The 24,571-nt window shown below is 41.9% G+C and overlaps 1 protein-coding gene across 7 annotated transcripts in view; it reads right to left on the bottom strand.

Annotated features, from left to right (window-relative positions):
• KYAT1 (kynurenine aminotransferase 1) overlaps positions 1-24,571 on the bottom strand; it is a 74,811-nt gene that overhangs the window by 4,833 nt on the left and 45,407 nt on the right. For all 7 annotated transcript variants that reach the window (XM_077478667.1, XM_077478647.1, XM_077478674.1 and 4 more), the window contains 8 exons: positions 23,270-23,356; positions 21,318-21,446; positions 19,703-19,823; positions 19,476-19,552; positions 17,935-18,024; positions 16,870-17,056; positions 8,003-8,079; positions 6,474-6,560 (listed from right to left, as the gene is read on the bottom strand). In XM_077478667.1, coding sequence (XP_077334793.1) covers positions 6,474-6,560; positions 8,003-8,079; positions 16,870-17,056; positions 17,935-18,024; positions 19,476-19,552; positions 19,703-19,823; positions 21,318-21,446; positions 23,270-23,356 — 855 coding nt within the window. The remainder of the gene's footprint in view (positions 1-6,473; positions 6,561-8,002; positions 8,080-16,869; positions 17,057-17,934; positions 18,025-19,475; positions 19,553-19,702; positions 19,824-21,317; positions 21,447-23,269; positions 23,357-24,571) is intronic.

Here is a 24,571-nt window from a genome sequence, read left to right as displayed (position 1 = left end):
AAAAAAAAAAGGATTTTTAAAACATCTTACCTGTAAAATCCTTTTCTTGGAGTACATCATAGGACACAGAGTTGCAAGTAATTACTTGGTGGGTTATAGGCCTACCTTCAGTTGTTGACACTGGTATAACCAATACAGGATGTTGACTCCCCCATATAACCCCTCCTCCTTCCAGGAGCACTCAGTTTTTTGTAGCCAAGCAATACAAGTAATATACTCTCACCCCATAAAACAGAGGGGCGGGAGCTCTGTGTCCCATGATGTACTCCAAGAAAAGTATTTTACAGGTAAGCCGTTTTAAAAATCCTATTTTCTTTATCGTACATCATAGGACACAGAGTCTCAAGTAATTACTTGGTGGGATGTCCCATAGCAATGCTACTTGAGGGGAGGGAGACACAACCCGTAGGGTAACCCCCAGACCTGAGGACTTCTACTGCAGCACACTGCGCCCGAAGGCGATATCCTCATTCCATCTTACATGCATTTGATAAAAAAAATTGCAGATGTATGTACTGAAGGCAAAGTCGCGGCCTTGCAGATTTGAGACCTGGAGGACTGGTGACGCACTGCCCAAGAAGCACCAACCACTCTGGTAGAGTGCGCCTTAACTTGAAAAGGGGGAATCTTTCCCTTTGAATCATGAGTTTGAATTATAACTTGCCAAATGCACTTAGCGACATCAGTCTTACGAATTGGAGCAGTTTTCTTAAATACATTTTCACTGCTCTCACTACATCAAGACAATGTAGTGACCCTTCTTCCCTGGAATAAGGTCTTGGGAAAAACCCTGGCAGGACAATATCTTCATTCAGATGAAAGCCTGAAACCACTTTTGGCAGAAACCTGGACGGGGGCGCAACACCACTCTGTCCTCATGAATAATCAAATATGACTCCTTACAAGAAAGAGCAGCCAATTCCGAAATCCTCCTTGCTGAGGATATAGCAAACGAAAACATCAGCTTCCTAGTCAGAAGGACTAAGGGAACAGGCTGCAATGGTTCGAATGGCTGTTTTTGTAACACTGACAAAACTAAATTTAAGTCCCAAGGGCTTAAGAGTGATTTAACTGGCAGATTAATCCGCAGCATTTCCTTGCATGAAACCCTGCACTAAAGAATGCATAGCAAGCAGTCTTTGAAATAAAAATTTATAAGGCTAAGACTTGGCCCCTAATAGTACTCAGGGCCAACTTCATCTCTACGCTTAATTGTAGAAAGCCAAGAATTCTGCCTATGATATATCTCTGAGGGTACCAACCCTTGGACTCACACTAGGAAACATAAGCTTTCCAGGCTCTATAATATATGGCTCTAGAAGCTGGCTTCCTAGCATTAATCAAAGTAGAGATAACCGACCTGGAAAGCCCACGTTTATTCAGAATGTGGGTCTCAATAGCCAAGCCATTAAATTTAGCGTTCGTAAAGTAGGATGGAATATCGGCCCCTTAGATAGCAGGTCTGGCCTTAGTGGGAAGAGCCCTGGAACCTCCACTGCCATCCTTAAGATCTCTGCGTACCATGACCTTCTGGGCCATGCTGGTGCTACCAGTATTACCAATTTTCTTTCCAGCTTGATCCTGCAAAGAACTTGAGGTAGCAACTGAATTGGGGAAAAGTGCATAGATCAGTAAAAACTGATCCCACCAGGTCGCCAACGCATCTGTTCCGTATGCGAGTGGGTCCCCTGTCCTGGATGCAAAGTTGACTAGCTTAGTGTTGAATCTGGACGCTAGAAGGTCTACGTCCGGAGTCCCATCTTTGGCAAACAGCCTGAAACACCTCGGGGTGAAGAGACCATTCTCCTGGAAATAACTGCCGGTGACTTAGATAGTCCACCTGCCAATTCTCTACTCCTGGAATGTAAACTGCCAATAGGCATGGGACATTCTCTTCTGTCAAAGTTAGAATCTGGTTCACCTCTCTGAGCTGAGAGACTCTTGGTGACCCCTTGTGATTGATATATGCCACAGCCGTGGCATTGTCAGACTGGATCCTGGCAGGACAATTCTTTAACCTGGAGGTCCAGGTTTCAAGAGCCAGATACACTGCCTGAATCTCTAGGATGTCGATGGGCAAGGCTCCTACTCCCCAGCCTAAAAGGCTGGCATCTGTCGTTACTACCTTCCAGATAATTGATCTGAAGGACTTTCCCTTCAGCAGGTTCCAAGAGAGTAACCACCAACTGAGGCTTTGGGACACTCATGGGGACAGCTACAATGGCAAGTCCAAAGCTTGAATCGTTTTGTTCCAAGCAGACAGAATACTGCTTTCAGTTTCAAATGGAATTGAGCATAGGGAACTGCTTTGAATGAAGCTACCATCTTCCCTAACAACCTCATGCAAAGGCGAATTGAAGGATTTCTCTCCAACCTGATCATCCTCACCAGCTCCTGTATGGAGATGATCCTTGCAGGAGGCAAGAACACCCCTTTTCTGAGCTGTGTCTAAGATCAGGCCCAGATACTCCAGCCTTCTTAGTGGCTTTGAGGAGGATTTCTTTAGGTTGAGAATCCAACCCAAACCTTCCAGGTAACTGCTTGTGATGGCTACACCTTGCTTCAAGCAAGCCACTGACTGGTCTATTAACAATAGATCATCTAAGTAAGCCAAGACAGTTATGCCCTGTGCCCTTAACCTGACTAGAGGTGGGGCCAATACCTTAGTGAGTACCCGAGGTGCTGTAGCAAGCCTGAAGGCCAAGGCTATTAACTGAAAATGCTTCTGTTCTACTTTGAACTGCAGAAACCTCTGGTGAGGAGGAAATCTATGGACAAGCAGCTATGTATCTCTGATGTCGATGGACATCAGAAGTTTCTCCTTGCAGGATGGAAACGACTGACTTGATTGACTCCATGCAAGTGGAGGGGATTTTCAGGAACCGATTTAGATTACGTAGATCTAGACTTATTCTGATATCCCCATTTGGCTTTGGCACCGTAATTAGGTTCGAGTAAAACCTCAAACCTTGCTCTTGTTTGGGAATCTGACTGATCACCCCTTGAGCCAATAATCGGTTTAATGCTGGCAACAGGGATTGCCTTTTCCCTGGATCCTTGGGAACATTTGATTTCAGAAAACGAGACGGTGGAAACTCTCGAAACTCTAGCTTGTATCCTAGAGACACTGTGGAGAGAGTCCATTTTTCCTGAATCTTCCTTTGCCAGACTTCTGAGTATATCAGAAATCTTCCCCCACACCTTGGTGAGGGGAGATGCCTCTTCAGATGCTCTGCAGACTTGTAGCCCCAGGTCTTCCTTTATGCCTGGTCTGATGGCAGAGGCCGAACAGTTTAAATGAAAGATGCTTATATTTTCTTTTGACTGGCAAGAGTGTACCATTTCTGCTGGAAATTGTTTAAATGTATTTATCCAAACTATTTTAACTAATCGTTCTCCCTTAAAGGGGAAACTAGTTAGAAGGTTCTTACAAGGCGTCTCAGCTTTAACCAAAGGGTTCTTTGCATATGTACAAGTACAAACGCAAGGCGTTATGCCTGGCGAATAGAATCCTTCATAGTGTTTACAGCAAAGCATAATGCTTTAGGTAGCTTGGCCAGTTCCTGTGCTTGTTGTGCAGGGAGCTCATCTGAGAGCATCTGTGAACTGGTCCTTTAAGGACTGACAGATGCCTATAGCTGCAATTGCAGGCTAAGCAACAGTACCTGCTAAGAAAAAAAAGGATTTTAACAGACCTTCCAACTTCTTATCTGCTGGATCTTGAAGCATAAGCTCATTGTCCACTGGGTAAAATTTTTAATTTTTTTTCCCACATTGGAAATCGCAGCGTCAACTGTTGGAACTTTTCATCTTTTAGTGAATCTTTCTTCCATAGGATAGAGTTTGCGAGTCTCTTTGGAAGGGAAAAAATGCTTATCTGGATGATCCTATTCGCTTTTTTAGTAACGCGTGGACAGGATAATGCGTGGACAGGAAACGCATGCAAAGGCTGTAAAGGCTTCAAAGAACCCAAGGAAGAGACCGGCCCTTCAGCCAACTCTGTTAGGGGTAGCATGCAAGTAGAGTGAACCATCTTTGCAAGCCTCTGTACTTCAGATTGTGAAGTAGGGATCCTTGATACTTCAAGTATTGTTTCCTCTTCAGAGAAATAATCGCATGCCTTTCCCCCCGATCATCTGAGGGCAATACCCTAATCCTGTCCCCATAATTCTCTTGGACCCTCCACTGATTGTAAAGAGTCTAAGGTGGGGGAGGGGGGGGGGGATCTAGGACGCTTCCTATACCCTGGATGGAGGATGCGATTAAAGCCACTAATCTTCCTTCTAAGCTTTGCAAGGCAGAGAAAAATGCATCTTCAGCCCCTGTAGAGGTGACCGAAGTGTGTGAAGCAGTTGCACCACCGCTAGCTTCCAATGACTCACCCTGGCTTGCCATGTCTGATCTCTCTGAAGAGGAAGACAGTATGGAGGCATAACTGGGATTCCCAGCGCCGAGGGGGGGGGGGGGGGGGGGGGGTGTGCGACACATTAGGCAACTTTACTGGAGGACTGGAAGACAAAAGCACAAGCAGAGGTACACAAAGTAACAGTTCTTTTGCTACTAAGTAACAATAGTTTTTCCTGTCTGGAAATGCCTGTTTACACCCTTACGTGCCCAGCGCTCTGGTGTCTTAGTGTGACAGACTGCCTCTCTTCAGTTAAAAAGTCTCTGAAATGAGAGTGTCTGTGATATAAAGCCTCAGGTGGAACCTGATTGGCATCCTCAGCGCTTCCCCTCAGCTATGCGGCGTGTGTGTATGTGTGTGTTACATCCATACACAGCGCCACGTGACCTTGCGGACATGCCCCTCTGCGTTCTCAGGCCCTGCTAGGGACCCGAATGGCCAACACAAAGTAAGGTGAACGTACTATACACCTCTACAAGGGGGGTTTCTGTCAGTTTTTTTAAAACCACAGAAGCATAGGGCGTTTCCCAATGTTACTAGGTGGAAGTGCTGGGTTGTAATTAAAACATGCCGCTAAAGAAGCTGCGTCAACCAATCAGCCACCGCCCACATAGAAGTTTATACACATCTCTATTAGCAACTGCTGTATTTTTTACCAAATCTCACAAGATCCATTTAAGCAAGAACCCCCTCTGCCGCTGGGACCACACATGTTCTGAGACAGAGTTGCACTAAGACACATCATAGGTAGTGTAAGTTACTCCTTATAGAGGAGACATTTATAAAGGCATATAAGGTATACCTTGTCCTCGCTGCAGGATACTGCTGATTTAACAGACAGATCCAACTTTCACCCATCACAGCGGGCTGCGTTTAAACATGCTCAAAGACTGGGGCCCTTTTAAAAAGGGGTTCCGCTCTTTTGGGCCTTGTATAGCACCCCTCAGGACAACTTTAGGAAATGTAGCAAGACCAAAAAGAGTCCTGGTTCCTAGGGTCCAGCTCTCAAAGAGAAGCATTACAGGCAAAACCTCAGTGGCGAGGATGGATCTTATTGTGGAGGTTTCTTAAAATCCAGCATGGATCCCTCCTGGAGCTTCGCAGAGCACATCTTCACTCGTGACCAACACCTTAGACACTGGCGAAAAAACTGAGTGCTCCTGGAAGGAGGAGGGGGTTATATAGGGGAGTCAACTTCCTGTATTGGTTATACCAGTGTCAACACCTGAAGGTAGGCCTATAACCCACCAAGTAATTACTTGAGACTCTGTGTCCTATGATGTACGATAAAGAAAAAAGTTTCTTGTCTTTCAAAACGCTTGTTAACTGCGTTACTCATAAACCAAGGTTCCACTGTACCACTCTGTCTTTGTTCTCCTTTCTCTTTCATCTCTCTCTAAGCTAATTTCTTGTTTTTTTTCCCCCCAATCCTCTCCCAGCCGTATTTCTTGTTTTTCTTTCTCTCCCTTTTTCTTTATTCAACCCCCCCCCCCCTTTTTCCTCTCCCTTCCATGTATTCAATGGTTTTATTCCTTCTCTTACTCCTTGGTGGGGAATGGGATCAGTGGCAGTGCTGGGGGGAGATCAGACAACTTGATCAAGGTCATCTGCTGATCTAAGAACTGTAGTGGGGACTTTTAATGGCAACTATAATCACAGGTAGTGTTAGTGTTACTCACCGTGTCTCAGACATTGTGATGTCTCGTACCAGTGACCTTTGCCGAAATCAGGAGATAGGGTCTCCTCCAGCCCCTCCCACTTTGCATTCCTCACCAGTCAGCTGACCTCTAGTCTCTGCCCCCCTGCCATGCCGTGAACTAAATGGGCAGCTGTGAAGAGGCTGGGTGGGTGGCCGCGGGCTCCAGGAACAGCCCAGATGGGCTCCTGCGAAAAGGCTGGGAGAGCAGAGCGGGCTTCAAGAACAGCCCAGGATTCGGTGACCCCTGGCAAATCGTCATTCGAACCCCAGGTTGAGAACCACTGATCTAGATGAACTCTGCAGCTGAAATCTGAAGGCCTGTAACAAAAGCACCAATGCACACTCCTGAAGCTTCTCATACCTACTTACCTTTACAAAGCAAAACCTGATGTAATTTTCAAAGTTTGTCTTGTGTGGTACACTGTAAAAAGCAGACATAGGGATCGCTGCTAGTTGCTGCAAAGGAAATCGAGAATAAAGATTATTCAATGCAATACATTCATTAATTCCAGCTGCTATTGGGATGTTGTCCTGTGCCCTGTTAGTCACTTGCCTTTCATACACCATTACCTAAACCCTCTTGCTGGCAGAACCGTTTTTTGCGTACACATATTATATGCACATTTTAGGCCTGAAGATTAGTTAAAGCCCCCAACATATATTAAAGCAGAACTCCAGGCAAAAACACCCCCCCCATGTTCTCATTGCCGATATCCTACATTGAAACAGTGCGCTCTGCATGGTCTATCAGAATACTGATGCAGGGAAGAGGGGCTGGACCACGAGCGATGTTCTCACATACAGATCTGTCAGCCCGAGATACACTCTGTCCCAATTATCCATAACAACCCCGCACTGATAATATGCACTAGTGGCCCCTGACATGGTGTTCCCTGACAAGCAGCATCAGTGGTCTGACATGGTGTTCCCTGACAAGCAGCATCAGTGGTCTGACATGGTGTTCCCTGACAAGCAGCATCAGTGGTCTGACATGGTGTTCCCTGACAAGCAGCATCAGTGGTCTGACATGGTGTTCCCTGACAAGCAGCATCAGTGGTCTGACATGGTGTTCCCTGACAAGCAGCATCAGTGGTCTGACATGGTGGTCACTGATGAGCTGCATTGGTTTGCATGAGATAAAGAGATGGAAGGTTTGTGTAAAGATTTTTTTATTTTTATTTTATCTATCTCTCTATGTAAGCCCAGGGCTTTTTTTCAGCTGGAACTTGGTGGACCTTAGTTCCACTACCTCTGGCTTCCTGCTTCTTGCTCAGCACTATCACTTGTAAATACAGAAGTCCGGCTTCTGTGTTGACCAGTGACAGCTTATCTCCAACAGATCTGCAGAGTGCAGGATGGGATCAAGGGAGATGCAGTTGTGTTTGAATTCCTGTACCTATTTTTTGAGAAAAAAAGCCCTGTGTAAGCCTAGCACTAATATTCAGTCTAACCCTTTCCTATAACCCTAACAGTAACACTGAGGAAGGGGGTGCGCCTCCGAAACGCATAATCTGTAGTCCGTGATATGTACTCATGCACTTGTCCATACGCTGAGTTTTATATGGCTCAATTGAGAGTTGCTTTTTGGGAGTACCCACTTTTTTTTAAATTACAAACTGTCATTAGTAATGCAATAGGTGTGCACTAGGTGTGAGCGCAACCCTGAAATGTGTGCTTATTGCCCTGTCCATGGTCTAAAAATCTAGCATCAACTAGCAATTAGAAGGGTAGATAGATGGGACCTGTTCTGCAGCTTTGTTATGAATCCAGATAGTACCAACATTTGGATGTGGGTTTGTGGATTTTCTTTTTAGATTATATTCTTATAGATCCAATTTATGGCTGGTGAAATTTCTGGTAAACACCATTAGAACATGTAAAGTTTACAGAATGCTTACTTTATTTTTCATCATCCACCTCACAAAGTAGTTATCATAAGGTAAAGTGTTGTCAGAGGGAGGAGGAACCTCAGCTTCTGGAAAGAAAAAAAAAAAAAAAAAAAAAAAACGAAACGCGTTCAAGATCATCATCAATGACATTTAAATAACCCCATCCAGGGTTTTAGTTAGTAGTAATCTGCATAAATAAAATAAATAAATAAATAAATAAATAAATAAAATAAATACAAGTTCTATAGGCCTCATCCTCCAACTAGAATGTGACATTAGTATCTCTGTCACAGTTAAAGTGTATGTACATTGTACATTGATCAGCCATACCTTTATGATCTCTGAGAGGTTAAGTGAATACATTTATGATCTTGTTACAATGGAATCTGAAGGTTGGTGGGATATATTAGGCAGCAGGTAAACATGATGTCCCTGAAGTTGATATGTTGTAGCTGTCTAGCTACAGACCAGTCAGGATGCCCATGATGATCTGTATCCACAGCCAAAAGCACTTACAATGGGCACATGAGCATCAGAACTGGACCACAGAGCAATGGAAGAAGGTGGCCTGGTCTGACGAGTCACGTTTTCTTTTACATCATATAGACCAGGGGTGTCCAAACTTTTTTCAAAGAGGGCCGGATTTCATGAAGTGAACATGCATGAGGGCCGACCATTTTGCCTGACTTTTTTTGAACCGTTAAAATGAAATGCAAACTAAATTTTTAACCAAAGTTTATTGCAAACGGCATACTTTTAATTTCGTCACATGGATGACAAATCTACACAGGTGTTAAATCACTCTGCCTTTCATATATGAAGGCCGGATGAAAAAAAAAAATCCAGGAAGCTGAAATATATGTCAGGAACATTCTAAAGTACATTAATAAAGGCTGTCTGTCAACTTTTAAGCTAAAAAAAAATATGAACAGGAACATAAAACCAAGTGTCCATCTTGTGAAATATAGTCATAACTGATTTAGACCAACTGATACTAACTGAGATTTTACATTAATCTGAATTGAAAAAGAAAACTTGTCTGCATTAATGTGAAGGGTGAAACTGAGATCTGGACTGCAGCACATAGGTCAGGTCTGGGTCAAAGGCAGTGGTTTTGATGCGCAAAATGTCCCGCAGGTGAGAGTCACTTAGTCTTGTCCTCACGCGGTTCTTGTTAAAGTTCATAACAGAGAACGTCTTCTCACATATATATGTTGAGCCAAACAAGCTCAGCATTTTCTTAGCCAATGTTCGAATCTCTTGAAACCGGCTTTTATCCAGTTGGCGATAAAAGTTTACAAGAGAGAGTAGTTGGTGACGACTGCGTAACTCGCTGTCACAATGCAGCTCAATGAGCTCAAGCTGAAGCTGATCTGGAGCATCATCGGGGTCAACAGAGAATGGAGAGGAGAAAAGGCTGATCTCCTTTTCAATAGCTGCAAAATCCTGAAAGCGCCGTTTAAACTCCCCAGCCAGAGATGTGATGTCTGCTGCATATCTGCTCATTTGCGCACTGATATTGTCCTGTGGAAAACTGGTCATTATTTCCTGCAACGCTGCAAAATGTATAAGATTGGGTTGTGCTTGTGACAACTGCCTTATGAAAAGTTGCAGCTTTGTTCCAAAGGCTTTGAGGTGTGAATAAAGCTGGTTCACTGCTGCATCTTTCCCCTGAAGACTCGTGTTCAGGACATTCAGATGCTTGGTTATGTCAACTAGAAACCCCAAATCGGCCAGCCACATTGGATCAGATAGTTCTTGCATCGGTTGTCCCTTTGTTTCCAAGAATTCTCCAATTTCCTTTTTGAGAGAGTAGAAACGCTGCAGTGCAGACCCCCGACTGAGCCATCTTACATCGTTGTGATATAAAACATCTTCGTATTCAGCCTGGATGTCCAGTAGAAACTGTTTAAACTGGCGGTGGCACAGGGCTTTAGAGCGAATAAAATTAATAGTCTTCACCACCGGTTTCATAACATGGTCATATTTGAGATGTTTAGCACAAAGAACTTGTTGACGAATGATACAGTGGAGTTTAATAGCTTTGCCTCCTTCTTCAATCACCTTGTTACAGATTAGGGCTGCTAATCCACTTCTCTCACCAGCCATGGCAGGTGCCCCATCAGTAATAATCCCAGTAACTTTGTTCCAAGGCAGTTTCATGTCATTTATGGCGGAACTAACAGAAACAAACAAATCTTTTCCTCTTGTTTGGTCCGTAAGACTCTGGAGGTCAAGTAGCTCTTCAGTCACATTCATTTCATCGTCCACCCCTCTCATAAAAATCAGCAACTGAGCCGTGTCAGATAGGTCTGTGCTTTCATCACAGGCTATAGAAAAGAAATCAAAATCCGCTCCTTTGGATGTCAACTGTCTCTTAATATCTGATGAAATCTCTTCAATTCTCCGTGCTACAGTGTTACGAGCCAGGCAAATGTTGGCAAACTCTTGCTTCTTCTCTGGACAGATATTCTCCACCATTTTCATAACACATTCTTTGATGAAGTCACCCTCAGCAAAAGATCTGCAATTTTTAGCAATTAACGTTGCCACCTCATAGCTTGCCTTTGTGGCATTTTCATTTGACTCACGGGCTCTTGTGAAAAATCGCTGTTGCGACATTAAAACAGCTTCAAGTTGCTTCAACTTTTCACTGCGGTCTCGCCCTGTTAGCTTGTCATATGTGCTATGTCGCGACTGGTAGTGCCTCTTGACATTAAATTCCTTATAAACAGCCACAGTCTCTTGGCATATCAGACAAACACAGTGATTCCGTATTTCAGTGAAGAAATATTCCACTTTCCACTTGTCCTGGAAGCGGCGCCCCTCACTGTCAACTTTCCTTCTCTTGTTTACAGTCGCCATTTTATAAATTGACCAGAATGGGAAAATGATTATGTAAGCGCAGTGTCAGAGGTTTTGGTCTAAGCGTGTTCGTCCCATACACGAATACACCGCCCAGCAAGAATTCTGCTACCTTTTGCACCTGTGTGTGGGGAAGATGAGCTGTTATTTGGATATATGTATTTAATTCTCTCGTTCTCTTTATTTCTCTCTCTCGTTCTCTTTATTTCTCTCTCTCGTTCTCTTTATTTCTCTCTCTCGTTCTCTTTATTTCTCTCTCTCGTTCTCTTTATTTCTCTCTCTCGTTCTCTTTATTTCTCTCTCTCGTTCTCTTTATTTCTCTCTCTCGTTCTCTTTATTTCTCTCTCTCGTTCTCTTTATTTCTCTCTCTCGTTCTCTTTATTTCTCTCTCTCGTTCTCTTTATTTCTCTCTCTCGTTCTCTTTATTTCTCTCTCTCGTTCTCTTTATTTCTCTCTCTCGTTCTCTTTATTTCTCTCTCTCGTTCTCTTTATTTCTCTCTCTCGTTCTCTTTATTTCTCTCTCTCGTTCTCTTTATTTCTCTCTCTCGTTCTCTTTATTTCTCTCTCTCGTTCTCTTTATTTCTCTCTCTCGTTCTCTTTATTTCTCTCTCTCGTTCTCTTTATTTCTCTCTCTCTCGTTCTCTTTATTTCTCTCTCTCGTTCTCTTTATTTCTCTCTCTCGTTCTCTTTATTTCTCTCTCTCGTTCTCTTTATTTCTCTCTCTCGTTCTCTTTATTTCTCTCTCTCGTTCTCTTTATTTCTCTCTCTCGTTCTCTTTATTTCTCTCTCTCGTTCTCTTTATTTCTCTCGTTCTCTTTATTTCTCTCGTTCTCTTTATTTCTCTCTCTCGTTCTCTTTATTTCTCTCTCTCGTTCTCTTTATTTCTCTCTCTCGTTCTCTTTATTTCTCTCGTTCTCTTTATTTCTCTCGTTCTCTTTATTTCTCTCGTTCTCTTTATTTCTCTCGTTCTCTTTATTTCTCTCTCTCTCTTTCTCTTTATTTCTCTCTCTCTCTCTTTCTCTTTATTTCTCTCTCTCTCTCTTTCTCTTTATTTCTCTCTCTCTCTCTCTCTCTTTCTCTTTATTTCTCTCTCTCTCTCTCTCTCTTTCTCTTTATCTCGCTTTATTTCTCTCTCGCTTTATTTCTCTCTCGCTTTATTTCTCTCTCGCTTTATTTCTCTCTCGCTTTATTTCTCTCTCGCTTTATTTCTCTCTCGCTTTATTTCTCTCTCGCTTTATTTCTCTCTCGCTTTATTTCTCTCTCGCTTTATTTCTCTCTCGCTTTATTTCTCTCTCGCTTTATTTCTCTCTCGCTTTATTTCTCTCTCGCTTTATTTCTCTCTCGCTTTATTTCTCTCTCGCTTTATTTCTCTCTCGCTTTATTTCTCTCTCGCTTTATTTCTCTCTCGCTTTATTTCTCTCTCGCTTTATTTCTCTCTCGCTTTATTTCTCTCTCGCTTTATTTCTCTCTCGCTTTATTTCTCTCTCGCTTTATTTCTCTCTCGCTTTATTTCTCTCTCGCTTTATTTCTCTCTCGTTTTATTTCTCTCTCGCTTTATTTCTCTCTCTCTTTATTTCTCTCTCTCTTTAATTCTCTCTCTCTTTAATTCTCTCTCTCTTTAATTCTCTCTCTCTTTAATTCTCTCTCTCTTTAATTCTCTCTCTCTTTAATTCTCTCTCTCTTTAATTCTCTCTCTTTAATTCTCTCTCTCTCTCTTTAATTCTCTCTCTTTAATTCTCTCTCTCTCTCTTTAATTCTCTCTCTCTCTCTTTAATTCTCTCTCTCTCTCTTTAATTCTCTCTCTCTCTCTTTAATTCTCTCTCTCTCTCTTTAATTCTCTCTCTCTCTCTTTAATTCTCTTTATTTCTCTCACTAATTCTCTTTAATTCTCTTTATTCCTCTCTCTTTAATTCTCTCTCTTTAATATTCGCTCTCCTTAATATTCTCTCTTTAATTCTCTTTAAATATCTTTATCGGTAATTCTCTTTACCTTCTTTCTCCTCTCGTTCTGATTTCAGGCACCTGACAGCGCGCGGCGCCGCAGCCAATCCGCGCCGCCAATCACAGGCACTGAGAGATCTGCAGCTGCTGCAGGGACAGCTCAGTGTCTGCTATTGGCGGCGTGTGCTGTCAGCTTCCCGGAGGCCTTGGACCGCCCCCAGCATCTGATTGTCAGTGGGAGGCGGGGATGAGAGGCGGGGTGAGAGGCACTAGCAGCCAATCACCGCCACCAATCCCCGCCGGAATCACAGGCTCCGGACCTGCCGCACACGCCTCAGCTTGTCAGAGAGGCGCTCAGGGTGTGCGGAGCCAGGCGGGCCATAATGCAGGAGAAGCTGGGGGCAAGGTGGGGGCCATACAAAACCGGACCGCGGGCCGCAAATGGCCCGCGGGCCGGACTTTGGACATGACTGATATAGACGGTGGTGTTTATGTGCATCCTTAACTGGGGAAGAAATGGCACCAAGATGCAGTATGGGAAGAAGACAAGCCAGTGGAGGCAGTGTGCCGCTTCGGGCAATGTTCTGCTGGGAAACCTTGGGTCCCGTCATCGCATTGACCCCACAATAGGGATAAAACTTTTTTGCAGAAGGGAACTTAAAGACACGTGGCCACTCATTAAAATTAAAAGAAAATAGGTTTAACCTTAAACTATGTAGAGGGTTCTTTACTGTAAGAGCAGCAATGATGTGGAATTCCCTTCCACAGGCAGTGGTCTTAGGCTGGTTTCACACCTAAGCATTTTTTAGTGCTTTTTGCATATTTGCACTACAGAATGTGTTCCATAGGAAACAATGTTAAATGGACTGTAGTGCAAATTTTCAAAAAGCAGTAAAACTGCATAGGTGTAAATCAGGCCTTAGAGGGGGCATCAATAGTGACTAAACTATTAAACTGAACATATTGTATCCTAAAATAGGAAGGAAGGGGAGCAGGGGATTTTTATACGGTACAATTAATAAAGAAACAGAGATTTCTTTTAAAATAATTCATAACTTTAATATTTAGAAATGTATTAAAAATATATTTTGTAAAGACAAAAATAGCAAATACACTCATTATACAGAAAATGCATGGCATAGAGTATAGGGGATCCTGAAAGTGTTAGTTGCTGAGACTGATCGTACTTCCTCCCGACATGTTTCGCATTTGTACAGAATGTACATATGTGCCGTACAGTTAAATGCATATATAATACAGGACATTTTTAATATAAAATTAGTCTCAGTGTGCTTAGTCCAAGGAGGTGCAATGCTTACCCAGGTATGTACATTCCAAGCATCGCAACACACAAGCCAATAGATGGTGGAATAGATGGCAAGAATTGTGGGACAGGATCAAGTGCTAAAAACACCCTAGCCCAATGCAGGGCATAGATGGAGGTAAACAAGCGCTACAGAGATCAAAAACAAAATTAGAAATAGATACTAAGTTTGCAAATTCAATACAGACATTGAGAAGTGTTACATTGTAACAGAAAAAGTAAGCGATATAATTCCCTCAATTATATGAGGGGGTTGGGGCTGAAGAAAAAGCCTCCACATTAAGACAAAAAATACTGATTTAAGGAGTAAAACAATTGATTGTAATTATAATTAGAATTAAGCCTGATTAATATGTAAGTTGTAAGTAGTAACTGTTTGGGATATATAACTAGTACGCTGTGAAGGAGAATAAAATTGTTTTTACCTGCAGTGATAGTAAGAGATGAGAGGATTAGTTCCATGTAATGATATCGATGCAATACAAATGCAACAGATCACAATGAACAAATCAATCGACTCATTACAGTGTTTTTTGTAAGCTACAGAGTGCAGCGCTATGCTGCCACTCTAAGCTTGCTGAACCTACAAGCAAATAAGAGGAAAGATAAGTAAGTATGTATGGATAAGAGAAGGTGTTACAGCAGTATAAAGTTAAACTGAGAAAGTATATTTACCAAACAAGAAGAATCAGCATAGCGGAAATGTCTGTATTGAACCTGCAGTGCAAGTGAAATGACAGCGCTGCTTTTTAAATCCCCCATCCATCGAGCCGGCGTCTGACGTCACCGGCTCGATGCGGACAGCCATAGGGGGAGACAATGAGCATGTGCAAAGCCCGTCGACATTTAAACTACCATCCCCATAATGCCTCAGTGCTAACACGAGGTCCGTTTAGATGAATGCTGATGGAAATGGGGCTGCGCTGGCTCTCCGCCCTGAAGGGGGCGGGAAGAAAAAGGCTAACACAGAGGCAGATAAAGCGGCGATTATCATGGCTTCTAACCCAAAGGGGATTACATGCCCATGTCCACCCCGAATCGGGAGCCACTTGGGGGAATAACCCAGCGGCGCCCTTGGGTGTCCATATGCCCTTACATACTTGGAGCCAGGGGAGAAGAAAACAAAGGATCCAGTCCCATACCACAGAATAATAAGGCTTAGGAATGCGGTGTAAGGAAGAAGGGAAAAAGCAAAGCTCCTCAATGTGGATGGGACTCATAGAGAGCAACAGAGATCCCTAAATGCGCAAACCATGATACCCGTCTTGGGCCAAGCAAAACGAGACAACAAGAAACATTATAGTACATGTGAAACTATAATAATTAGAATTAACATTGTTGATATACAAAAATTTTTGAATATGACATAGACATGGCAATAAAGAAAATAAAAAGGAATAATAGAACATAACGAATTGGGAAAGGGGTCAAATTTGTATTGCATCAATATCATTACATGGAACTAATCCTCTCATCTCTTACTATCACTGCAGGTAAAAACAATTTTATTCTCCTTCACAGCGTACTAGTTATATATCCCAAACAGTTACTACTTACAACTTATATATTAATCAGGCTTAATTCTAATTATAATTACAATCAATTGTTTTACTCCTTAAATAATCAGTATTTTTTGTCTTAATGTGGAGGCTTTTTCTTCAGCCCCAACCCCCTCATATAATTGAGGGAATTATATTGCTTACTTTTTCTGTTACAATGTAACACTTCTCAATGTCTGTATTGAATTTGCAAACTTAGTATCTATTTCTAATTTTGTTTTTGATCTCTGTAGCGCTTGTTTACCTCCATCTATGCCCTGCATTGGGCTAGGGTGTTTTTAGCACTTGATCCTGTCCCACAATTCTTGCCATCTATTCCACCATCTATTGGCTTGTGTGTTGCGATGCTTGGAATGTACATACCTGGGTAAGCATTGCACCTCCTTGGACTAAGCACACTGAGACTAATTTTATATTAAAAATGTCCTGTATTATATATGCATTTAACTGTATGGCACATATGTACATTCTGTACTCTTAAATTTTTCTTTATGTTATTGTTAGTTGCATACTCCCCTGAAGAAGCACAAATGCGAAACATGTCGGGAGGAAGTACGATCAGTCTCAGCAACTAACACTTTCAGGATCCCCTATACTCTATGCCATGCATTTTCTGTATAATGAGTGTATTTGCTATTTTTGTCTTTACAAAATATATTTTTAATACATTTCTAAATATTAAAGTTATGAATTATTTTAAAAGAAATCTCTGTTTCTTTATAAATTGTACCGTATAAAAATCCCCTGCTCCCCTTCCTTCCTATTTTAGGATACAATATTTGCAGAATCATTAGGGGATGAGGTACCTATAATAGTAATGTGTTTCTGGGATAGTGTGGACCAACTTATTTCTATTAAACTGAAAGTCCGCAACATACAGGGATATACAATGTAATTCTGACATATCATATACATAGGTTGGACGTTTGTCTTTTTTTTACCTCACCTATTATGTAACTACAGCAGTCCCATCAGCCTGCCAGGCAAGCTCCTTTAGTTGTTCCTTGGGCTGTCTATCCAAGAGACTCAACGGGCAGCCCAATGGCCAACTAAAGGAGTGCACACAGTAGGCCAACATTGCTGCTAATTGAGAAAAAATATACATATTGTTTGCGTCAATTAAATCCTAGCAGCACAACACTGGATACACTAAAATGTTATTAAATACAGTGTACAGGCAGACTTACTGAAGCGAGAGATATCAGCAATCATGAAGTAAGAACCTTGGGACATGACAGGTTTCATCCCCACCTCTGTAAGGCAACGGTATAGTCGGTTGCGCTTCTTCTGCAGCTCATCCCGCAATTGTATAAAGTAACAGTCCGGTTGTCCCAATCTTTCCAGTTCTTTCTGAAATCCCTGAGCTACGGCCTCCTGGAAGGCAAACAATGGATCTTGATTAGTCAAGGAGAATATTTCAAGCAACAACTCAATGCTCCATTGTTTTTTGTTTTTTTTTATCTTTTACTTGAATTTGCTACTATTGTCCATCAGGCAACTGAAAGTACTGTACATGCAAGAGTAATTTTTTGTAAGCCGCTTATAGAATCCATATACGGGGCATCTCAGAAGAGTCAAGTTTAATTATAATTTCAATTTAGCCTTTAGTTTCCTATCCAAAACTAGCAACTATGGGGCAATGCACCCACCATTTAATAAGTATTCTATGTCTCCACAGCCATTAAAATGAGAGTTAAGCTGATATGTTTTATTTTTAAAAATTAAAATGGTTAAAGAGCAACCAAAGCCAAAAGGTTTTTCCTCCATTTTGGATAGAGTAACCCTGTATTTTTTATTTTGGCATCAGGGTCCAATAGGGGAGATTCCCCTTCACTTCCTGTCCCATTGCCAGAACAGGAAGTGAGAAAATCCCTCTAAAGTGAGGAAATCCTGGTTCGTCACCAGAACCAGTATCCCCATTGGAAGGGTTTCCCTCCATTACTGTTCTGGGGAACAACCTAAAATTTGGGATTTTCTTTTACTTTCACTTGGGAGGATACTGGTTTAAAAAAAAAATAAAAATAAAAAAAAAAATAAAAAAAAAAAAAACACAAACCGAGGGTGAATCTCCCTAAGAGGGACACAGGCAGCAATAAAAACCTGCCGGGGTTCTAATCGCTCTCCACTCTATTCAAAACATGTTTTATTTAAGTTTTGCCTTTAGTTACACTTTAAGCCTCTTCCCCATCACGATCATACTATACGTCTGCTTGGGATCCATAAGACAATGGGCCTCTAGCATGCTGCCTTACCTGGGCTCCAGTTGCACAGTGATATACAGAATTCTGATGTACTGTTCTGAGATGTTTAAGAAGATGATCAGACCCAAAAGCCCAGCCAACCTGTAACAAAACAGTTAATATTTAAAGCGGTAGTAAACCCGCTATTTTTTTTTTTTTTTTTAATACCTGCAAAGCAAAAGGCATAATGAGCTAGTATGCACCGCATACTAGCTCATTATGAAATACTTACCTTAGAACGAGGCCCCGACATCTGGCATGATCCACGCTGAGGGAGCCGACATGCTCCCTCTGCGTTTCTTCCGGGTATCGCGGCTCCGGCGCTGTGAGTGGCCGGAGCCGCGATATCGTCACTCCCGCGCATGCGCGCGGGAGATTTCATGCCGGCCGGCCGGACACTGCCGGATTTTCAGGCCGAGAATCCCCTCGTGCGCATGCACCGCTGGAGTCAGCGGCGCATACCGAGGGGAATATCTCCTAAACCGTAAAGGTTTAGGAGATATTTTTTTTACCTACAGGTAAGCCTTATTATAGGCTTACCTGTAGGTAAAAGTTAAAAAAAAAAAATAAAAAAAAAAATAAAAAGGAGTATACAACCACTTTAAACAGGTATATTATGTTGATCTGGGAGACAACTCAGTAGCTTTTTTGCACCTTAACCTGCTCCCTTATAATCCACCTAGTGAACATAGGAAAAACATGCATCCCAACACCCTGGAAACAAAAGATCTACCTCCATCAATAAAGACAAATATCGGAGATGAGCTCATCTTACCAAAAAAAAAAAAAAAAGACAGAAAACAATTTAAAGAAACTTGATTTATTGACATGAATTTACCTCCCTTACTTTATGGATCTGCTGCCTTAGAATAGATAATAAAGTTTATTTAAAAAAAAAAAAAAAAAAAAAAAAAAATATCCGTTCACACTGAGACCTTCCACATTAGGACCAAATAATTGATCATATTATTGCATTGATACATGTCCCCAGGGGACATGTATCAATGCAATTTTTTTTTTTATTTTGTTTTTTTAAACTGACATTTTTCTGGGAGCAGTGATGCAATAAAAATGAAATATTGTTTTAAATATTATGCCTGGGGGCTGTCTATATTATGCTTGTAAAGTGGTGCATTTTCCCCAAGTTTAGAACAGTACCACAGCAAAATGACATTTCTAAAGGAAATATTGTAATTTAAAAACGTGGCTGTAATGAATTGTACCTACAGATACAAAGTATACAGGGAGGTATACAACCTCTTTAAATGGATCTACATTTTTTTAAAAGCTTTTAGTTTCAGGTATTGTAGTTCTGACAGCATCTTTGTTATATTTCAGCTTTATGAGTGTCTGTTATTGGTGTTATGCTCAAACAGGAGATAGGACAGCCTTGCAACATAGCACTTCTAAATTTGACAGGGAGAGAATACAAGTAAATAATCAAAAATGAATTCATCCCTAAGCAGTAAGGCTGAATTGATTTAAGAATGTAGGTTCATGATAATCTAAATGCCCATTTGAGAATGGTTCCCTTTCAAACCTAAATGGGTTACCTTCCATCCTGTGGCACTGAAAGTCTTCCCTGCACTTCCAATGGTGATGGTACGTTCCCACATTCCTGGTAGGCTAGCTGTATATATAAAAGAGGAAGAACACAAAGTAAAGAAATGTTTTGTGACCGTAGAAGATAGGGCACTATTTTCTGAAAAGTTTGTCTTGTACCCAACAATATTTATTTAAAGAGAACAGACTATAACAATAGTTGTACCCGATAACTTACCAATTCGAATATGCTGTTTTCCATCATAGACCAGCCATTCATAAACTTCATCAGAGAAGCACAGTATATCATATTTCACACAGATGTTGGCAATTTCCTCCAGTTCCTCCTTACTGAACACCTACACACATTGAACACACAAACTGAATGCAGTAATTGGAATCTCATAAATGGACAATGGAAGATAGAATGGACAAAACAGTGATAGATCATTAACGTGTAACTAAACCCAGGGGACCCTGCATTCATTATATCTGGTCTCCCGCAGTACACAGAACAAAGTAAATAGAAACTGCTAAATAACTTATCAGCAGTATATAGCAGTCTTAAGACTTCGATCAGTGTCTGGTTAAAGCTTGTAGGAGGAGTTTTCATTCTACTTTGATTGTCCTATGAGACTGCAGGACCCCTGACCCTTTGGCCCAGTGCAGATACCATGCACCCTCAAAAAAAAAAAAAAAAATACATCTCTAGCAATACACACCAAATTGAGCATGTGCCCCCAAAGCTCTGTTCTTTCAGGAGATGGATTGGGGACGGTGGAAAAAGGGGTGGATCAGACAGACAGTCTTTTTACACAATGCGCAGGAATAACCCCCTAGGTTCCACAGAGAGTATAGCAAGCATGCTTTACTGCATATACAGACAGATTTTACTGTTGTGGGTTTAGGAACACTTTACCTCTTCTGACCACTTCATGTAGCACATGTAAATACAAGAGAGCTTTATTGGCATCCTCTTCCAATCTTAAGATTGATACACATGGACTTTAATTCTGCTGCTGAACCAGCCAAAATTTTGATCTGTGTGTGACCCTTGTCCAACAGAAGTCAATCAGTAGATTAAAGTGGTTGTAGGGTCAGAAGTTTTTTTTTTTTTTCTTAAGGCATTCGATGCATGAAGATAAAAAAATATAAAAATAATAAGTGTGCAGCAGCTCCCATAATACTTACCTGAGCCCTATCTCTATCCAGTGATGTGGCAGCGTGGCGCCATTAGCTCCCGCTGCTGTCAAATTCAGGGAGACAATCAGGAGGGGCAGGGCTGCGGCTCTGTGTCTGAATAGACACAGAGCTGGAGCTGGGCTCGGGTGCCCCCCATAGCAAGCTGCTTGCTGTGGGGGCACGCAACAGGAGGAAAGGGGCCAGGAGAGCTGAGGAGGGACCAGAGAAGAGGAGGATCAGGGCTGCTCTGTGCAAAACCATTACACAGCAGTTAGACAGAACATCTTTGTTATTTTAAATAAAAAAAAAAAAAAAAAAAAAAAAAGATTATTGTTACAACTTCTCTCAAATTGGACTGCTGGAAAACTTTGATTTCATCAGCCGATGCAACCAATTAGGTGCAGTGCTCATCAATGTATTGTGGCAGCAGAGGAGTTCTGCTATCAGAATACTGTGGCACAGTTGGAAGATTCCTTTATTCTGATGGCTGAATAAAAGGATATACATGTATACCCAATGTGATGCTGTGCAAGGGGATGACATGAGGCGAATATCAAGACAGATTCAGGTACTTATGGTGGCTGTATGAAAATTTTATTTTAAAGCAAGTACACAACTGCATCCGCCTGCCTGAAGATCAGCTTCATGAAAAAAAACATTTCTATACTCACTTTTCCCAGCGGGTTATTTGGAGTGTTTAACACAAGAACCTTGGTGCGTTTGGTGATCTTCGCTTCAAGCTCTGCAGGGTCAAGCCTCCAGTCCCCACTACTATGTAGCTGTCCTGCATCTGTAGGCTTCTGTGGATAAGAAAAAAAAAAGACTTGTATGGGGGGAAAAAAAAAAGAAAAGGGAGATCTTTATCATTTACACCTTAAGAGTTCAATTCATCTGACCAACTTGTAGAGAGGCTGCCCTTGCTAGACACAGCACATGCTTTATTCTGCCTGTGAGGTCAATATATACTTGGCAAAGACACAATCTACTGTAATGCCCCATACACACGGTCGGACATTCCAACCACAAAAGCCAGGGCCGTCTTTAAAGCAGGGCAAAAGGGGCAGCTGCCCTGGGCCCTGTCATTGTTGTGGGGCCCAAAGCAGCTGCCTCCTACTTGCCAACTATCCCAGTTTACATTCTCTTGTCCCTTGAAGTTTTAGTCCTGTGCTGCTACTAATGCTGCCCAGCTCTGCCCTATTGTGTTCAGATGACTCACCTGCAGACCTGTGTTTACATGTAAATACTGGCATTCATATGTAAATAGCTGAGGCCAACTGCATTGATATGTAAATAAAGGCAGCATTAATAGGTATATTATTCCCCCCTGCAGTGAGGAGAAGATATACTGTAACCTATAGAAACCAGTGAGCAGTATTACTGTACACCAATCTCTAGCAGCCAATCAACGAGCAGAAATGTGCTGTAACCTCTAGCAACTAATCAGTGAGTCTTAAGGAGTGCTGTAACCTCTAGTAACCAGTCAGTAAGCAGTAATGATATGCTGTAACTTCTGGCAACCAATCGCAATCGCTGCCTGATCTGACACAGTAAACTGATTTTAAGTCTAGCTGCTATTTATTGTATGTCTCAGAGAAGGTGGAGAGTGAAATTGCATGGGGGGGGTGGGGGTGGGGGTGGGGGAGGGGGTGCCCCCCCCCCCCCAAGATTTTTTTTGCCCAGGGTCCAATCAATATTAAAGACGGCCCTGACAAAAGCCATCAGATTTTTACGCCGGATTTTGTCCAAAACTTGTGTTGCACAAAGTTGTTGGAAAATCCGATCGTTCTGAACAAGGTGATGTCAAACACATACGTTGGGACTATAAACGGGCCAGTAGCCATAGCGTTCATCTCTTATGCCCTCTACACACAGCTGGAAATTCAGATGGAAAAAGTCAGATCGGATTATGTTCGGAAAATCCGATCGTGTGTGGGCTCTATCAGACTTTTCCTGCCGGAAAAAGTTTGAGAGCTGGATCTAAAATTTTTCCAACAAAATCCGATCAGACTTTTTCCGATCGTGTGTAGAGAATTCTGACGGACAAAGTGCCACGCGTGTTCAGAATTAGGAGAAGCTATTGGCTACTGGCCTTTTTATAGTCCTGTCGTACGCGATTTACGTCACCTCGTTCCGAACGATCGGATTTTCCGACAACTTTGTCCTACCGTGTGTATGCAACACAAGTTTCGGCCAAAATCCGTCAGAAAAAAAAAAAAAAAAAAAAAAAAAAAAAAGGGGAAGATGGATTTTGTAGTCAGAATATCTGACAGTGTGTACAGGGCATTCGTTTATTCTGAGCATGCGTGGCACTTTGTCTGTTGGAATTGTCTACACATGATCGAATTTATGCGATCGGCTTCTGTTGTCGGAAAATTATTGATCCTGCTCTCAAACTTTGTGCGTTGGAAAATCCGATGAAGCCCACACGGTCAGATTTTCCTACAACATAATCCGATCGCACATTTTCTGTCGGAAAATCAGACCGTGTGTATGGGGCATAAGTCAATAAAATTAAGCAGCTTGTTGAAATCAGCATGCAGGATGTGACGGCTGTCTAAAGCCTTTTACATAGCAGGTCTCAGATAGCCAACTATCCTGCTATTAGACAAAGAAAGCTACTTACAGGTCTTAAGGGAATAAACACACATTGTCCACCGGCCATTTTCGTCATTGGTTGATAGCAGTCAAATGATGGTTCTATGACAATGACCTGTAAAAAATTTTTACAGTATGTCATTAAACAAATATACATTTGAAAAAAAAAAAAAAAAACCCACACCACACACACACAGTTTCCACAGTTCCCTACAAACTTTGTGTCTGTATGTACAGAGCGCTGGTGCTCAACCTGTGGCCCGCTTTAGTATATATGATGTGCGGCCCTCAGACCTCAGCAGTCTGTAGTGGGAACGTTAATTAGGTCATTGCATTTATCACTACTAGCCTCATAACACGTTTCCAGCTTTGTATTGTCTGCTGCAGCATATCCCAACCCAAAAACGTAACATGTCCACACTCTCTGACCCTCATTGCCTCTATTAGGTCAGCAGTCTCTGAGCCCGGGTTGACACGATGCGGTGCAAGACACTGCATGCAAGTTACACAGTAATCGCAGCACATTCCTGTGTGAATTACATTAGGTGTCTCTGGGGTGCAATTTGAGCCATAGATTTGTATGGCTCAAATCACACCAAACTGGTGTGGGACCCTTTTTTTGTCTGCACTAGAATCGGATGGCATGGGTGTTCACACCCATGTCATCCGATTCCGCAACTCGCACTGTGTTAATGTAACATACAGTCCGCAATCGGTTCGCATGGACAGGTTGCGATTTTGATGCGGTGTGGAATCCGCTGCGAATTCACACCGCATCTAGTGTGAACAGAGGCTGACAGTCCTCTCAAGCATTACATATATTGAAGATTCTGTGTGGCCCTTTGGTGATGTCAGGCTGTAGAATAACAATCTCATTCAGTCTCAAATTTTACAAAAAAACAAAACAAAAAACAAAAAAACAAACAACAAACTTGATTAGGCGCTTTGGCAATATCTCTACTTTTAACTAAGCATACTGCACTCTGGACTCAAAATGCATGACCTCATGCTTACACAACAGACACTTTACTGGCTGTACCACTGCCAGACTTGCTTATACAAACCCCACCCGCCCCCCCCCAAAAAAAGAGCCTTATTGGACATAGTTGTGGCATGCAACTTCTTTCTTCTGTTTTTTTAATATGAAAGAGTGGAGATGCGGGACTTTCTAGGTTGAACAGAACCATGAATCAAAAATCTGTTAAAAAAAACAGTAATATTGATTAAATCATACAAAAAATAAAAAACAAACAAACAACATTAATACATCCAAATATCATCATCCATTGAGAGTAGATGACTGTTATGCTAGTTAAATCTGTTTCCACGC

The sequence above is a fragment of the Lithobates pipiens genome, unplaced genomic scaffold (assembly GCF_037356315.1).
Source record: "Lithobates pipiens isolate NorthernLeopardFrog02 unplaced genomic scaffold, aLitPip1_a1.2 Scaffold_1, whole genome shotgun sequence".
In the NCBI taxonomy this organism is placed as follows: Eukaryota; Metazoa; Chordata; class Amphibia; order Anura; family Ranidae; genus Lithobates; species Lithobates pipiens.
The sequence above is the reverse complement of the archived record's forward strand: the minus strand, read 5'-3'. Positions and strand labels throughout refer to the sequence as shown.